General features: G+C 41.5%; 2 protein-coding genes across 2 annotated transcripts in view; both read left to right on the top strand.

Moving 5' to 3' along the window:
• LOC147800110 (uncharacterized) overlaps positions 1-4368 on the top strand; it is a 29431-nt gene extending 25063 nt beyond the window's left edge. The window contains exon 11 of the mRNA XM_087133209.1: positions 836-4368. Within this exon, the coding sequence (XP_086989335.1) occupies positions 836-1122 (287 nt within the window). The 3' untranslated portion in view covers positions 1123-4368. The remainder of the gene's footprint in view (positions 1-835) is intronic.
• A 2930-nt stretch (positions 4369-7298) lies between these two features.
• Positions 7299-15219, top strand: LOC147800109 (apoptosis-inducing factor 1, mitochondrial-like). Its single transcript, XM_087129946.1, has 5 exons — positions 7299-7457; positions 9330-9468; positions 12394-12577; positions 14048-14163; positions 15085-15219. The coding sequence occupies exons 3-5, from the start codon at positions 12448-12450 to the stop codon at positions 15217-15219; spliced, it is 381 nt and encodes a 126-aa protein (XP_086986072.1). The 5' UTR covers positions 7299-7457; positions 9330-9468; positions 12394-12447.
• Positions 15220-15428: the final 209 nt, after the last annotated feature.

The raw sequence follows: 15428 nt of genomic DNA, 5'->3' as shown, positions 1-15428 counted from the left end.
AGTAGAACTCCACACCCAAAACACTGCCACAGAGTGCGTGCTCAGCAAGCTAGCACATGCGCAATACTGAACTCAGTGACCTTTTGGGCTCGACATTTCCGTCTGAAAAGGTGGATCAAGCGATCGTGGGAACGCAACTTGCGGTTTAGTTGCAGTAAGGTAATGATCACACCAAAATGCTGGATCAAGATCCACCTTTTCCCAATTCAAGTGGGAATGCACTGTTATTGCCATGTACTCACATGACAATGAATCACCAAAGGAAAGGACATATAGACAGGCAGGATATAGAAATTCCAGCTTTTTAATGCATATATTAAGGCAACATGCAGTTTTTCTCACTGGAAGACATCACTGTTTTGCACACAAATAAGGAAATTTGTTGTAGTAATAAAACAAAGGCAAGATACACTCTAAAATTAAGTCCTATTAATTGACAAAAGACCCTGTTTACTAGGGTTGTCATCAAAGAAAATTGCGCCACATGAACTTTGAATACCATCTTGTTTCATTCATTAATTGTGCCTCAGAGACAGAGTGAGAGAGATGTAGTTCACTCATTATCTTGTGAATGAATGACATCATTATCAAGATGTCTATCAAACTGAATCCCTAAACTGAATCTATAATGTAGATATCTTTAAAGGAAAGACTTTGACAAAATCTGTAATACAGAGTTGGTAAAATCTGGCACCTGTTGGGCACATGGAGTCATGTTCAATTTTATTACCTTTGCTTTTGATGCCATTAAATTTGGTTTCTACATTCCAATGTTACTGAGGTCAACTTGAAGCATTTCTTCTGGGAAACAAATGTTTTATCTTTCTTGACCTAGAGATGAAGTGGGAAGACTTGAGCAGCACAGTCAGGAAAGAGGTGAATCAGATGTTGACTGAAGATAAAAAGGCATTGTCATCCTACAAAGATCTCGGAGAAGTATTTGGGGTGAATCGTAATTCTCAACTCAAGGTCTGCACTTCAGCTGATGACATATTTGAAGTTCTTGCCACAGACAAGGTACCACCCAGTATGGAAGTCATCCTTCAGAAGTTGCTAGAGATTAAGAGGTGTGACGTGGTGCGAATAGTTGTTGATGATATTCTGAAGCAGAAATATTCTTAGAGATGCAACCTTGATTTTGAATTGGTACATACCACCTTTTGAAATGTGGCATTTTACAAACTTAAGTTAGAATCGCTCACAAATATTTCCTATACAGTCAAATAGGTCAGTTATTGGGAAATCACCTCTATTTTTCACACATGTTTTTACTAGCTGTCTCTGTAGTGAGTCTGCAATGTAGGATACATCATTTGGAATTTGTATGTATATGAGATTAGCTTTGTCGCTTGTGGGACCCGAGAACAAAATAGATGCACATAATTCAGGTTTCGAACCTTGTTTGGAGTAGGCCAGGTTCACACAAGGTTAGTAGTCAAGGACACTATCAGAATCCAGCTAAAATGCTGATCATAGTAGGAGAAAAGGGGGCATCTTCTCAGAGGTAGATCAGCTTCACAAAATACCGAAATGTCCACACTAGGCATATAGTGTAGGCATGCATGTGTATAACGTATGCAGGTGTGTATATGTGGCATTTAAGGAGCAAACACAACCCTGTATTGGGCACTGTGTGTAGATTTCTTTCAGTCAAGGAGTTCTTCTTCTCCCAGTCTTTCAAAATGAGGCAGTTTGGTATTTCAAAGAGCCAAGGTCTTCTGGGAACAAATTCCATGCTTGAAGACAGACTATCGCGTGCTAGCATAGCTGTTTCGAATAGCCTGCTGCTGGGTATGCGCTGTTGGAATACCAAACTTGGCTCATTAGTCAAATACATGTAATCTATTTCAGAATGTTCTTTTTGCTGGCCAAATGGTTGGACCAAGTTTGATAAAAATACAATATGAAACATTCATACATTCTCATCCTTTCTTTGTTTCCAAAGAGAGAAATGTCATTCCTTTGAACATGATATTAGAGTTAACTGGAAAATGCCATTGATCAACTTTTGATCTAGGTCATCATGATAAAAATACAATATGAAATTTTTTACACCAATTTGAAATTTCTGTTGAATTCCTTTTGCTGCAGTGATGAACATTGAAATAACAGTCGTCAGGACTGTCAGCAGATTTTGCCAATATTTTGTCTTAACTTGGAAAAGATGCCATTCCAAAAAATTTTTCAACACAGGTGTGAATATTGCAGCAGAAAGGAAGTAGAAAAAGCCACACTTAGCCTTCTGAGAGCATTCCGTAAATGAGGGTAAAAAAATTATTTTGAATCTGACTTGCAGAGTAGCATGTGGAATTTATAAGCTAACACAGAGAATATCTTTGACTTCGTGAGATGAAATCTCCACAAAGAGCTCTTTGATCTAGAAATACCATGTGTGTTTAACACAGATCTAACTTTTGATGGAAATCACATGTAGGCTTAAAGTTAGCATCCCACTTGAGAGTAGTGTAGTGTACGTGTATACTGTCGCAAGACAGGTAATGAATCTATTACCTGTGAGTCCTTTAGATCTGTGAACGAAGTCAGCCCCCTTCCCCCGGCAGTGTACACCCAAAAGTTCCTGTTGGTCTATTTGAACTGTGGAAGGCCTAAGGGGAGGGCAGTTTTTGGTAAATTTGAGTAAACACAGAATTTTCCCAAACCAAACAACGCTCTCCTGTTAGGTCAGTAATACTTCAACTAGGTATCTTTACTCTTAGGATTCCCAACAGTGAATGCTGCTCAGAAAGTAGATCTCAGTTTGTGGAGTTTAACACTGCTTTTCATTCTCTCATTTGTCTTCAAATGGCAACTTGCTTCTTGTTGACCATTCTCTTAATCGTAGTGTGTGCCAAACAGGGAGACATGAGTGGTAGAATTCTGACGATACTGTACATGTACTTAAGTGAGCTACTTGGCATGTTACCGTCCATTCAAAAAGTTGCTGCCATTGCTAATCTTTTGTTGCCTGAAGATATATTAATTTTTGGCTAAAAACATTTTTATTTCAAGTAGGCTGCATTCAAACCCTACTTGTATTTTGGAGTTTGCAATCAATTACTTACATCTTTGTCTTTGTTAACGTTTTACACATTTAAACCAGTCCAATGTAGTTTATCATTCTTTCTTTCTTCTTTTAGCAGTCATGCTTTGATGAAAGATTTTTTAAACATTAACTTCAAAAAAGCATTTTATAGATCACTTAAAATTTTCCAGTGCCCCCCTAAAAAGACACTTTACTGTTTTAAGTTACATTGCCAAAGGTCCTTCAATTACGCTGTGTCAGTTTTACTATCTTATTAACATATCTTCAGCTAATGCCTGCAAAATTTGTTTCGTTTGTTGTGGCGTCAATTGTGCCCAAATCTTGAAATACATTCTCATCCTTTCTTTGTTTCGAAAGAGAGAAATGTCATTCCTTCGAACATGATATTAGAGATAACTGGAAAATGCCATTGATCAACTTTTAATCTAGGTCATTTTAGCAACCGAAAAGACTTCAGTTGGAATACATGGAACACTGGAGTGGTGGTGTTCTTGTTAGTTTAGTGCAAACCTGGTAGATCTTTTTTATGTTATCATCTCAAAGTAAGTTTTCTAAATAGTATGTAGAGACAGACATTTATATATGACCCATCCCAATGAAATGATACAGAAGTCACCAGAGCCACTTCTAAGATGCATTGTGTAATTCAAGATGAACCTTCGATACTCCATCCACTTTATGTTCGGTTACATCATGATACCAAACTTGATCATTCACCCTAAAAAAGCTCTTCACTCTTTGGAATGTAAACTAAAAATCACCGAAGCAATGGCCTTACGGCTCCTTTTTTTGCAGGAATTGGTCACAGTAGATCTTAGATCAATTTACAAGTGTACATTGTAGTGACTTAAATGGAAGTATCATTTCAGGAGTTGTAATCATGTCATCATGAGTGTGCATATGCCAATAATGTGCTTGCTTATGATCGATCAGATCACCACTATGTAGTGTAGGGCAAAAGCCTACAGTGGTGCTAATTTACATGTATTTGTGATTTGACTTTGCTTATAATTGACAGGATCACAACTTGCAGGGTTTGCCGAACCTGTACATTTTATGTACAGTATTTCTGAGTTCCTCTCCTGCCATCATTTTTAATATTGATAAATCAGTGTTCCTGCCATGTTCCAAGTTTTGCCTTAATGAGGTTATTGCTTTGACTGCCAAAGCCACACAAAGCATGGGAAAATCAATTTAATTTAACTAGATTACAATATATTTTGATATTAAGGACTGGAATATGTGTACATATTCGTAAGAATTAAAATGTCTGTATATTTTGTGAGGAAATAAAGGTGTATTAAAAAAAATAATAAGTTAAGTGAGTCTTGGCACTAAGGGCATCCCTTGTCATTTCTATGGTTCTCAAATTTATGCCTGTAAAGTTGGTTTAGACAGTAAAGTGAACAATAGAAAAGGCCAAAGAGTTAGCCAAATGAAATGATACTGGATGCATTATTACTGTTTTGTATAATATTTGTTAACTGCAGTTGGCTTTCATAAGCTGTAAGCAGCGAACAGTATAATAAAAACCATCTTCTGTACATTGGTATCATTTACACATACTTGCATCAAATCTACATTATACAATTTTAGAGGGTTTTTTTTTTGGGTGTCAATGCGGCAGGAATATAATCAACGAATATCGGACCGAAATGAGGACCATAGAAAGAAAGGATGCCATATTGTTCAGGACTGCAAGTGTGAATGTTTAGTTTGAAAGGTGTATAAATTTATTCAATATTGGCACGTTATGTTGCATCATAAGTAGGCTTAGAACAGTGCAGGTCATATCTGGCTTACTGCCGGCGAGTCCAGGTATTATGCAGGTTTCTTTGGATAAATGTAAGTGGTAAGTAAGGGTCTGTTCTGAATTGACCTTGATGATATCTGTTGGGAGTTACATGTAGGTAGATGCATGCAGAGCAGATCCTAGCCTCTCTTCAAGGAGAACTTATCTTGGCCTCAGAAAGATCCGCTTGTGATAAAATATCTTGCTCGTGACATGATGACCACTGTACTGTACCTTATGGTCTTAACTCATGGAATAGATAATGCCTGTGTTCAAAAAGAAATTATGACTTTTCTTCAAAGTAATTAGTTAAATGTAAATATTTACCATGTGCTTTCACAACATATGCAGGGTACAAATGCAAAACAGTTGTTATAATCCTTTGTATATAAAAATTTATATTTCAAGTTTTCAAGATCTTTTTTATTGAATGTATCAATCCCAAATTTGGTATTGTCGGAAAAAAAGTTGTCAGAAGTAGAAAACTATACATGCAATTAGGTGCTTCCTAATCCAAGCTGAGCTTCCAGAGCTTGTTAAACAGATATTATACAACTTCTTTTGCATTTGAACCTCCTTTCATACTTACTGTTGAAGAAAAAAATAAAAGAAGGTGAAATATTGTGCTTGTACATAAGCCATAATGTAGGATTAGCCAACCATGTGCTTGGAAAGTGAAATCAGTACATTGCATATGTATTTGATTTTCTAAAATCAGTGCTAAACGTTCCATTTAAGTTGATCCGAAGCCTTCCTGTTGCAGGCAAAGAATTTAACTGGAAATGTGATTTAACACCTGTTTTTTGCCAACTTGTGACCCGTCAGCTTTGATTTAATCCTTACTTTTTTTTAATGTGATAATCTGTTGAAGCAATAAAACTTGTCAGATTGCCACTTGAGGACGCAATAAGTGGTGCAGCGTGGATTTGTCTTGTTTTTTGTTTTTGTTTTTTGCCTTCTGGCGTATTCCTCAGCCGTATTTGTTGATCTGCCAGTTGGTGCATCGGGGCGGGCAGCTGTCCGCTACCTTGCTGTCTTTTCTTTTAAGTTTTTTCACCGGATTTGTTGTCCAACATGAATGGCAACAGTTTTCCCATATGACAAGCTAGGCGGTCTTGATATTCTGAACAAATTTAGTGGCAATTCTTTATGAAGTCAAATGCCTTATGTTTTATTTAAATCGTGTTAGCCGAATACTAACATGTTCTTCAACTAGGGCAGTTTGACAGTGGGTAGAAAACCTTGACGAATGGCTAGACCCAGAAACTCAGTCGATGTTATTGACGGCAACAAGAGGTCCATTGGGTCAAACACGAGGAAAACCTGATTTGAAATTGGAATTAGGCCTGAAGAAAAAATTGCCTCGCACCATCTCTCCGACTCGAATTACTCCACTACTGAATTTTGTGAAATAAAGTTGCCACGCCGACGCCGACATATTTGGGTTTGGGTGACGTGCAGTATTTAGCGAAGACGGTGAAACAACCATTAGCGCTTAGCAAATATTTCTACAGATATTTTTATGAAAGTTATGTAAAAATTCACTCTTCCAAACAAGGTTTTCATAACGGAAACCTATCTATAAAGCGGGACCAGGTCAGGAAATATTGCAAGTTAGGAGTTCAAACATTCACAGGGACGTAGGAACGGGGGGGGGGCAGTGGCCCCCTGAAAATACAGTGGGGGGACGGTTCCCCCGTAAAAAGTTCTGTCATTTGCATTCTCAGGGGAAGTTTTAAAGTGGATAGTATTTTTTAGCAGTGTGTGATAATTTTACTTAGATCACATTGGAAAATGGAAATTTTAATATTCACTTTCAATTAGGATCTTGCAGTTTCTGTCCTTCCCACGCCCAATGACGACGAGTCCCATTTCGCGCAGTACGCTAGCGAGCCGCACCGCAGGCTGTGTCGATTTTCTGACGGCTTGGTCTATTTTCTCAGTGTCTCCGCTTATTTCCAATTGCGTGAAGCCATAGACCCAGCTCTAGACAACAAAGTCGGATGCAGCTGGTCTCCTTGTCTACATTATCTTAATTTCTTCCTTTTATTTCTACCCTCCCGAGACTCACATAGAAATAAATCCCACAATGACACACCCTCGAATAAACATGCGGTTTTTTTTTCGAAATCACAAAGTTTGTTCCCCGAATCAATCTATAAGAGAGAGCGTCTCTGAATGGGATAGAGCTATCATTTCTTATCCAAAAATAGAAATATCCACAAGCTTCTTTCCTTGAATGTTTAATAGTTGAGGCAAAGTAAGATTGTGTTCACTATGACCACTCATTTTAGGGGGCAGTTTCCTCAATAAAAGTTTTATTGAAACATATCCTAATTAATATAATAATGACCAACAGAGGGCAGTAAATCACGTGGGCAGAGGCCCAGCAGTGGCAGATAGCAGTCTTGTTTCCTTATCAGTGCTAAATAAAACGTACAGGATGTTAACAGGATTACAGACTACCGGCGTTTTAGGAGGCTTTCGTCGACAACGCGTGAATTTATCAGCACGTTGGCCCATTGGTGAAAATCATGTACAAGTGTAGATCGCTTTTCCAGGGCTTTGCGCCTCTAAGGAGAAATTTTGTATCCTTAGCGAAGAAAAAAGAGTTGAGTAATGGTAAGTGTGTGTTTTTAAGGATGGAAGAAGGTTAATTCCTTGCTTATCATATCCATTTCCCAGACGAGTCCTGCTCTCTATCTATCTCCGACGCGTCATGCATGTCCATCATGCCCGTCATGCCAGTTTGAAATTTGCGCATACAAATATTCGCGCATCCAACTTTCTCATCGTGAAACTCTTTACCAAAATATGCACTGGATGTTAATTGCTGTTGATGATCGATCGTCACTTTGACGTTGTTCTTTTTGCAGCTATGTGCGAATAAACCTTTTTCAGGAAAATTCGTGAAAAATGTCAATAAAGGCTGAGCAAAAAGGTTTACTAAATTACTTTACAGACTAAATACAAAAATGAACCAGTAAAATGGATAAATGATCGCTGTTCATTCATGATCGATGTTGGACGTCTGATACAAGCACTAATGAAGACTTCGATCAACTTTTGCCAAATATTGAGGGCGTTATCAAAACAAGGAGCCTGAAAAAAGTACTGTGCAATTTATATTTTTAGATTCCCGTTAGCGACGACGGGCACAGATTCAGTGGCACTGTATATTGTTATTTTTTTTCAGAAATACACTTAAAAAGAGAAGTTTTGTCAAAATATCCAGATAAATAACTCATATTTAAGCTAATTATGATTTATATGAAAGATAAATTCATGTCTTACTGTAACTTCAAATCAAATTGAAAAAAAATTTAAATATAGGAGAATGAAAAAGAGAAAGTGATGGGAAGACAAGTGATTGCAAATAAAAGTGTTTTTTCCTAAAACTGTATCACTAAACCAAAGTACTTAATGCAAAAAATGATTCCTCATTTAAGAGACATTAACTGGCAGATTTTCAGAAGTAAGGCATTACTGATACCCTGTTAAGTCATGTTTGCAACGTATGTGTGCGAATTATGGTGACGTAGTTTTTACTACAGCCGATCCAACTCATTTGCAGATGATGTTCCTGTTGCTTCGTTGACATCTGATGTTATTCATATTATTCTATGTAGAATTTTGGTCAAACTTTTAAATACTGAAAATGAAGCCATAAAAATTTTAGTTTATTTAAGAATAAATTTAGATCAAAGTACTCAGTGCCTGAATTATGGTGACTCATAGGCCTACTCAGTTCCTAGATACAGTGTATAGGGGGTCTGCATGGAGCGCCCTCGCAGAGGACATTTGTTAGATTTATTTAGACCCTATACTGTCAACTGTATAGGGTCTGCTCAAAAATATCATACAGGAGCAAAGACCTGTCCTCTGTGAGGGCGCCCCATGCAGCCCCTCTATTGTGGTAAGTAACACTGGTAATTAATATATCACAATCTGCTTGTTGGAAATTTTGAGTTTTACATCGCCAATAAGCTGTTAATCGGCAGTATTCACCCAGGTAATCAATTCATGTAACTTGTTGCAACTTTTTGGTACGTTTCAGTATTTCTACATTTTTCCTTGCTCAAGTCTCTACTCCATGTGACTTGGAGCTATTGTTTATGTGGGGTTGTAATTATGGTAGTACTACATGTTTTAATTGAGATTTGCAGTAAATGATCCATTGATGCAAACTCTTCTCAGTTACATTTTTCCTGTTAGAGTAACCTTTGAGGTACCTATAGCTCTGGACGTCAGTTTAACAGAAGTTTTCAGACCATGAGACCAAGTACTTCTGGTAAATTCTGCCAGTTGTGAACGACATGAGGAATGGAGGAAGTTGGGACATTTTATTTGAACTTCACCAACTGGAGTTGGGTTAGCCCAACTGCAGCACTACAGTTGCGGATTGTGATCATCTCAACTTTAGTTCTGGCAGATTCACCGATTCACTTCAATATGTAACCACCACTGATGACCTTTTTATCCCTTTCTTTCCAGTGTTTCTTGTGGTACCCAGTAAACCTACCAGACTCACCCCAAGGAGGTTGATGGCCACATAGCCAGTGGAAGGAGTCGGAATTACGGCACTGTGCTGATAATTGGAAGTGTCGTAGGATTGATTGGGGTCTCAGTTTATGTAAGTTACCATTGTCCGAGTAGCTGTCACCTCAGGGTATGGATTGTCCTTGTAATTAGTGGCTTTTATTTCAGTGTAGAAATTGCAGAACCCTATAAAATATACCACATACTAAAAGTTTGTAAATGAAATTTAAAAAAAGGCTTCTTTATAGTTAAATTTAGATTCATCTCGTAAATTATGAATAAGTTTAGTTTAGTTTACTCCTGTGAAAAGAGTTTGGTGGATGTTTTTATTTATTTTTGTAAAAGTGACATCTTTTGACTGTTCTTGGTGAACTTCAAATTATTAACACAGTTTGCTAAATTAGAGAAGAACTTCTCTACAAAGCAATTTAGAATTTGTCCAAAGTCAGATCTCAAGTTTCATCAAACATAAATATCCCTAGGCATGAACAGTGCTAAAAAGGCAGGCATTTGTTGCTTTTTTAATAGCCAATGATTGACAAGACCTGTTGACTGGTAATGGAATTATGTGGACAAAATCAGTGCTTTGCATACGTGCAGGAGAGAGACAACCTTCCAGCAGGTTTTTAGGAATCTACATTGTTCATAGATTAATTGAGGGACTGAATGAATTGGGGCAAGCTTTTGCTCAGTTACTAAGATATGCCTGGCAACAATACACTGTTCTCAATGGATAAGAAGGGCACAAAGGAACAAGTCCATTCCAGAGATGGTAGTCGCTGTGCAAAAGGCTGCCCTGAATCATGAGGTATAGCAACAGTGTCTTTAGTCTGAGGAATCCAAATTGTTATGTTTATGTGCAATCAGATAACTCAGTGTACCAGATTTTATTCAAATTTTATTTGCAAAAGGCTTATTGCAATGCCCAGATACATGTAGTTACCATTTGGATTGGCGCCTACATGTAGATCACATATGTGGATTGCATGAGTTTCTGACGGCAGAATTATCAATACCTGACCATGCCAACCAACCAACCAGTTCCTTAGACAAGTAATTCCCCACTCCCCGTGCCAGATAGGGAGGTTGGAACTCCCCATCCCCCATGCCAAGTAGAGAGGTCGGAACTCCCCACCCCTATGCCAAGTAGGGAGGTTGGAACCCTCCATCCCCCATGCCAAGTAGGGAGGTTGGAACCCTCCATCCCCCATGCCAAGTAGGGAAGTTGGAGCTCTCCACCCCCATGCCAAGTAGGGAAGTTGGAACCCTCCATCCCCTATGCCAAGTAGGGAGGTTGGAACCCTCCATCCCCCATGCCAAGTAGGGAGGTTGGAACCCTCCATCCCCCATGCCAAGTAGGGAGGTTGGAACCCTCCATCCCCTATGCCAAGTAGGGAGGTTGGAACCCTCCATCCCCCATGCCAAGTAGGGAGGTTGGAACCCTCCATCCCCCATGCCAAGTAGGGAGGTTGGAACCCTCCATCCCCCATGCCAAGTAGGGAGGTTGGAACCCTCCATCCCCCATGCCAAGTAGGGAGGTTGGAACCCTCCATCCCCCATGCCAAGTAGGGAGGTTGGAACCCTCCATCCCCCATGCCAAGTAGGGAGGTTGGAACCCCCCACCCCTATGCCAAGTAGGGAGGTTGGAACCCTCCATCCCCCATGCCAAGTAGGGAAGTTGGAACCCTCCATCCCCTATGCCAAGTAGGGAAGTTGGAACCCTCCATCCCCTATGCCAAGTAGGGAGGTTGGAACCCTCCATCCCCCATGCCAAGTAGGGAGGTTGGAACCCTCCATCCCCCATGCCCAGTAGGGAGGTTGGAACCCTCCATCCCCCCATGCCAAGTGGGGAGGTTGGAACCCCCCATCCGCTATGGCAAGTAGGGAGGTTGGAACCCTCCATCCCCCATGCCAAGTAGGGAGGTTGGAACCCTCCATCCCCCATGCCAAGTAGGGAGGTTGGAACCCTCCATCCCCCATGCCAAGTAGGGAGGTTGGAACCCTCCATCCCCCATCCCAAGTAGGGAAGGTGGAGCTCTCCACCCCCATGCCAAGTAGGGAAGTTGGAACCCTTCATCCCCCATGCCAAGTAGGGAGGTTGGAACCCTCCATCCCCCATGCCAAGTAGGGAGGTTGGAACCCTCCATCCCCCATGCCAAGTAGGGAGGTTGGAACCCTCCATCCCCCATGCCAAGTAGGGAGGTTGGAACCCTCCATCCCCCATGCCAAGTAGGGAGGTTAGAACCCTCCATCCCCATGCCAAGTAGGGAGGTTGGAACCCTCCATCCCCCATGCCAAGTAGGGAGGTTGGAACCCTCCATCCCCCATGCCAAGTAGGGAGGTTGGAACCCTCCATCCCCCATGCCAAGTAGGGAGGTGGGAACCCTCCATCCCCCATGCCAAGTAGAGAGGTCGGAACTCCCCACCCCTATGCCAAGTAGGGAGGTTGGAACCCTCCATCCCCCATGCCAAGTAGGGAGGTTGGAACCCTCCATCCCCCATGCCAAGTAGGGAGGTTGGAACCCTCCATCCCCCATGCCAAGTAGGGAAGTTGGAGCTCTCCACCCCCATGCCAAGTAGGGAAGTTGGAACCCTCCATCCCCTATGCCAAGTAGGGAGGTTGGAACCCTCCATCCCCCATGCCAAGTAGGGAGGTTGGAACCCTCCATCCCCCATGCCAAGTAGGGAGGTTGGAACCCTCCATCCCCCATGCCAAGTAGGGAGGTTAGAACCCTCCATCCCCCATGCCAAGTAGGGAAGTTGGAGCTCTCCACCCCCATGTCTAGTAGGAAGGTCGGAGGACAAGCACATAATTACAGTGTCTTGCTCCAAAGAAATCATTGCTTAGTATCAAATCTACATCTTTCATTCACATGCAGAAAAACCAATCTGTTTGTTGCCCATTTGTTTTGCTGTATAAGATGTATATTCAACAGAATAGTGCACCATTACATCACGTCCTGACGCAATTACAGGGGTACTCTTGTTACGCTGTGTATGTACCTTTGTGTCATTGCAGATATACAAGAATGATTTGATCACACTGGGCCTTCAGCCTGATCGGGAATCTGCTATGAAGGCATCTACCACAAAGCCAACAACCATAGTAGCAAATGTTGAGGCTGTAAGCACTACTGCTGTAGAGGAGAAGGTGGCAGCGGAGAGCTCAGCTACTGAACAGGCAGTAGAGCAAACAGACTCAGGTACAAGAAGTACTTCATATCATCTACCTAGGGGTGGACATTAAGCAGGCGCACCGGCGCTGAACAGGCAATAGAGCAAACAGACTCAGGTACAAGAAGTACTTCATATCATCTACCTAGGGGTGGACATTAAGCAGGCGCACCGGCGCTGAACAGGCAGTAGAGCAAACAGACTCAGGTACAAGAAGTACTTCATATCATCTGCCTAGGGGTGGACATTAAGCAGGCGCACCGGCGCTGAACAGGCAATAGAGCAAACAGACTCAGGTACAAGAAGTACTTCATATCATCTACCTAGGGGTGGACATTAAGCAGGCGCACCGGCGCTGAACAGGCAGTAGAGCAAACAGACTCAGGTACAAGAAGTACTTCATATCATCTACCTAGGGGTGGTTATTAAGCAGGCGCACCAGCGCTGAACAGGCAATAGAGCAAACAGACTCGGGTACAAGAAGTACTTCATATCATCTGCCTAGGGGTGGACATTAAGCAGGCGCACCGGCGCTGAACAGGCAATAGAGCAAACAGACTCAGGTACAAGAAGTACTTCATATCATCTACCTAGGGGTGGACATTAAGCAGGCGCACCGGCGCTGAACAGGCAGTAGAGCAAACAGACTCAGGTTCAAGAAGTACTTCATATCATCTACCTAGGGGTGGACATTAAGCAGGCGCACCGGCGCTGAACAGGCAATAGAGCAAACAGACTCGGGTACAAGAAGAACTTCATATCATCTACCTAGGGGTGGACATTAAGCAGGCGCACCGGCGCTGAACAGGCAGTAGAGCAAACAGACTCAGGTACAAGAAGTACTTCATATCATCTACCTAGGGGTGGACATTAAGCAGCCACGGCACGAAGTTTGTCACCTGCCATTTGGATGCATCATGCATGCATACTACGCGGTACACAGACATCTTTGGCCAGTTTTCCGTCGTGATTGACGGACTAGCATTGTGTGAATTGTCCGTAATTGTTGTGAATTTTCTACAATAGAAATTTTTACAAGGATTAGTACAGGTTATGATCAGTTTTTGAGACAAATTTTAGAAGCTTTCGTCCCTATTCATGCCACTCAATTAGCACAGGAAAATTGACCCCCCCCAACAAATTTGCAACTTTCTGACCCTATTTTTGAGAGGCATGTAATCGCAAGCAGAACCGTTATTTTTTGGCCTACTGTGACTTTACCTAAAATAGCTCCCGGGTTCAGTGAAACAGCTCCCCCAAACTCCTGAAATTTGAAAGGCCAGGAGCTGCACAAAAAAGCTTAATGTCGACCCCTGTCTACCTTGCCCCAGCCTGAACATTAAGCCAGTTGGCTCTTGCTCTTTTATTGTGACTTAGGGCCAGCCAACGTTATCATTATGCCAGGATCATATGAATACATATGGGTCACATCACTGGAGGGCATTATGAAGCTGTTACAAGATTACTTGGAATGTATGGATTCTTTTGTATTCCTTCAGGTACAACAGCAGCAGGTGCTGTCTTTCCAGAGCATGTCCCCTATGTCATAGTTGGAGCAGGTACTGCTGCATTTGCAGCATTCAGAGCAATCAGATCAAAGGATCCCAAAGCGAAGGTAATGGAATGCATAAAATACATGTACAAATAAAATGGATGTAGCACTGCAGTACAGGCCTGCATTTTGATTGCGATACATATGGCACGTTAATTGTGTGTTCATTGCAAACCTAGCAGCACATGGAGTATATTGCATCTGTGCATATCCCCCCCATAAAGGTGACAGGTTGCAGAACACTGGAGCACCTTTTCTGTTTGCACTGTCACTACAAACATCTAACAAAAGAAACACAGTGCACCAACACTGAGCGTCCATTGTTATTGTACGGTGCTTCTTTTGTTAGATGTTCATAGTGTGTACACCCTGTGAAGGTGACAAGTGTTTGTGCACATTTAGCTGAAAACTGATCATGTATAGTCAATCCATGATACATGCAAATCAGCGTGCATATGCATTTCTCCCACACACTTGCGAGTCAGACTGCATGGGGTCCAGAAGCCTTGTGTGCATATAGACCTGTATAGGAGACTGCAGGTTTTGTTAAGGGTAGGTATACAAATGTCATTTTCTGTGCTTTATGCTTGCTTTTTACCACAAGTATTTGTACCAGTATGTGGCATTCGTTGCTCATTTTTGTGCGCATTCAGATGAAATGTAGATGAAATGCAAACTCAATGTTTCTGCGCTGCTCATTTGTAAAGCTTGATATCAGCACATAGGCTCAAGTAAATGCACCATTGGAGTGCTCTAAATTTGTTTGAATGAACTCTCAGATTCCATGCGTAGAACCAAGAAATGTATTAAGACCATGACCAAATATCTTGGCTGTGGCAGGCAGTACACACAATTCTATAGCAAATTCCTAATAATTCATGTTTTATTTCCAGCCATTGCCAAGTAATGTAGACATGGTCCAGTAGACAGTCTGTTAAAGATGATTCTATTTACATATTGTGTTGTTGCTGTGCTTGACTGAAGGTGCTAGTGATAGGACAGGAAGAATTCAACCCATATATGAGACCGCCGCTGTCCAAGGAATTTTGGTTTAGTAAGGACAGAGAGTCTATAGCCAGCCTTAAATTCACTCAGTGGAATGGCAAGGAAAGAAGGTAAAGACATTAATTTTTTTGGGGGGGGGTTGCCCTACCCGACGTATATTATAACACTATATATTCAGTGTATGCCCCCGAAGGCTTGTGAAAAAACCATAAGTGTACTCTGGTGGGACTCGAACCCACGACCTCCTGCTTACTAGTGCAGATGTCTTAACCACCCGACCACTGAGCTTGCCAGTCTTGGCTGGCTGGTTCTAGTCAAGCAAG

The sequence above is a fragment of the Acanthaster planci genome, linkage group LG02 (genome assembly GCF_054643075.1).
Source record: "Acanthaster planci isolate LZ-2023a linkage group LG02, COTS_SCS, whole genome shotgun sequence".
In the NCBI taxonomy this organism is placed as follows: Eukaryota; Metazoa; Echinodermata; class Asteroidea; order Valvatida; family Acanthasteridae; genus Acanthaster; species Acanthaster planci.
This window is presented reverse-complemented; position numbering and strand designations above follow the sequence as displayed.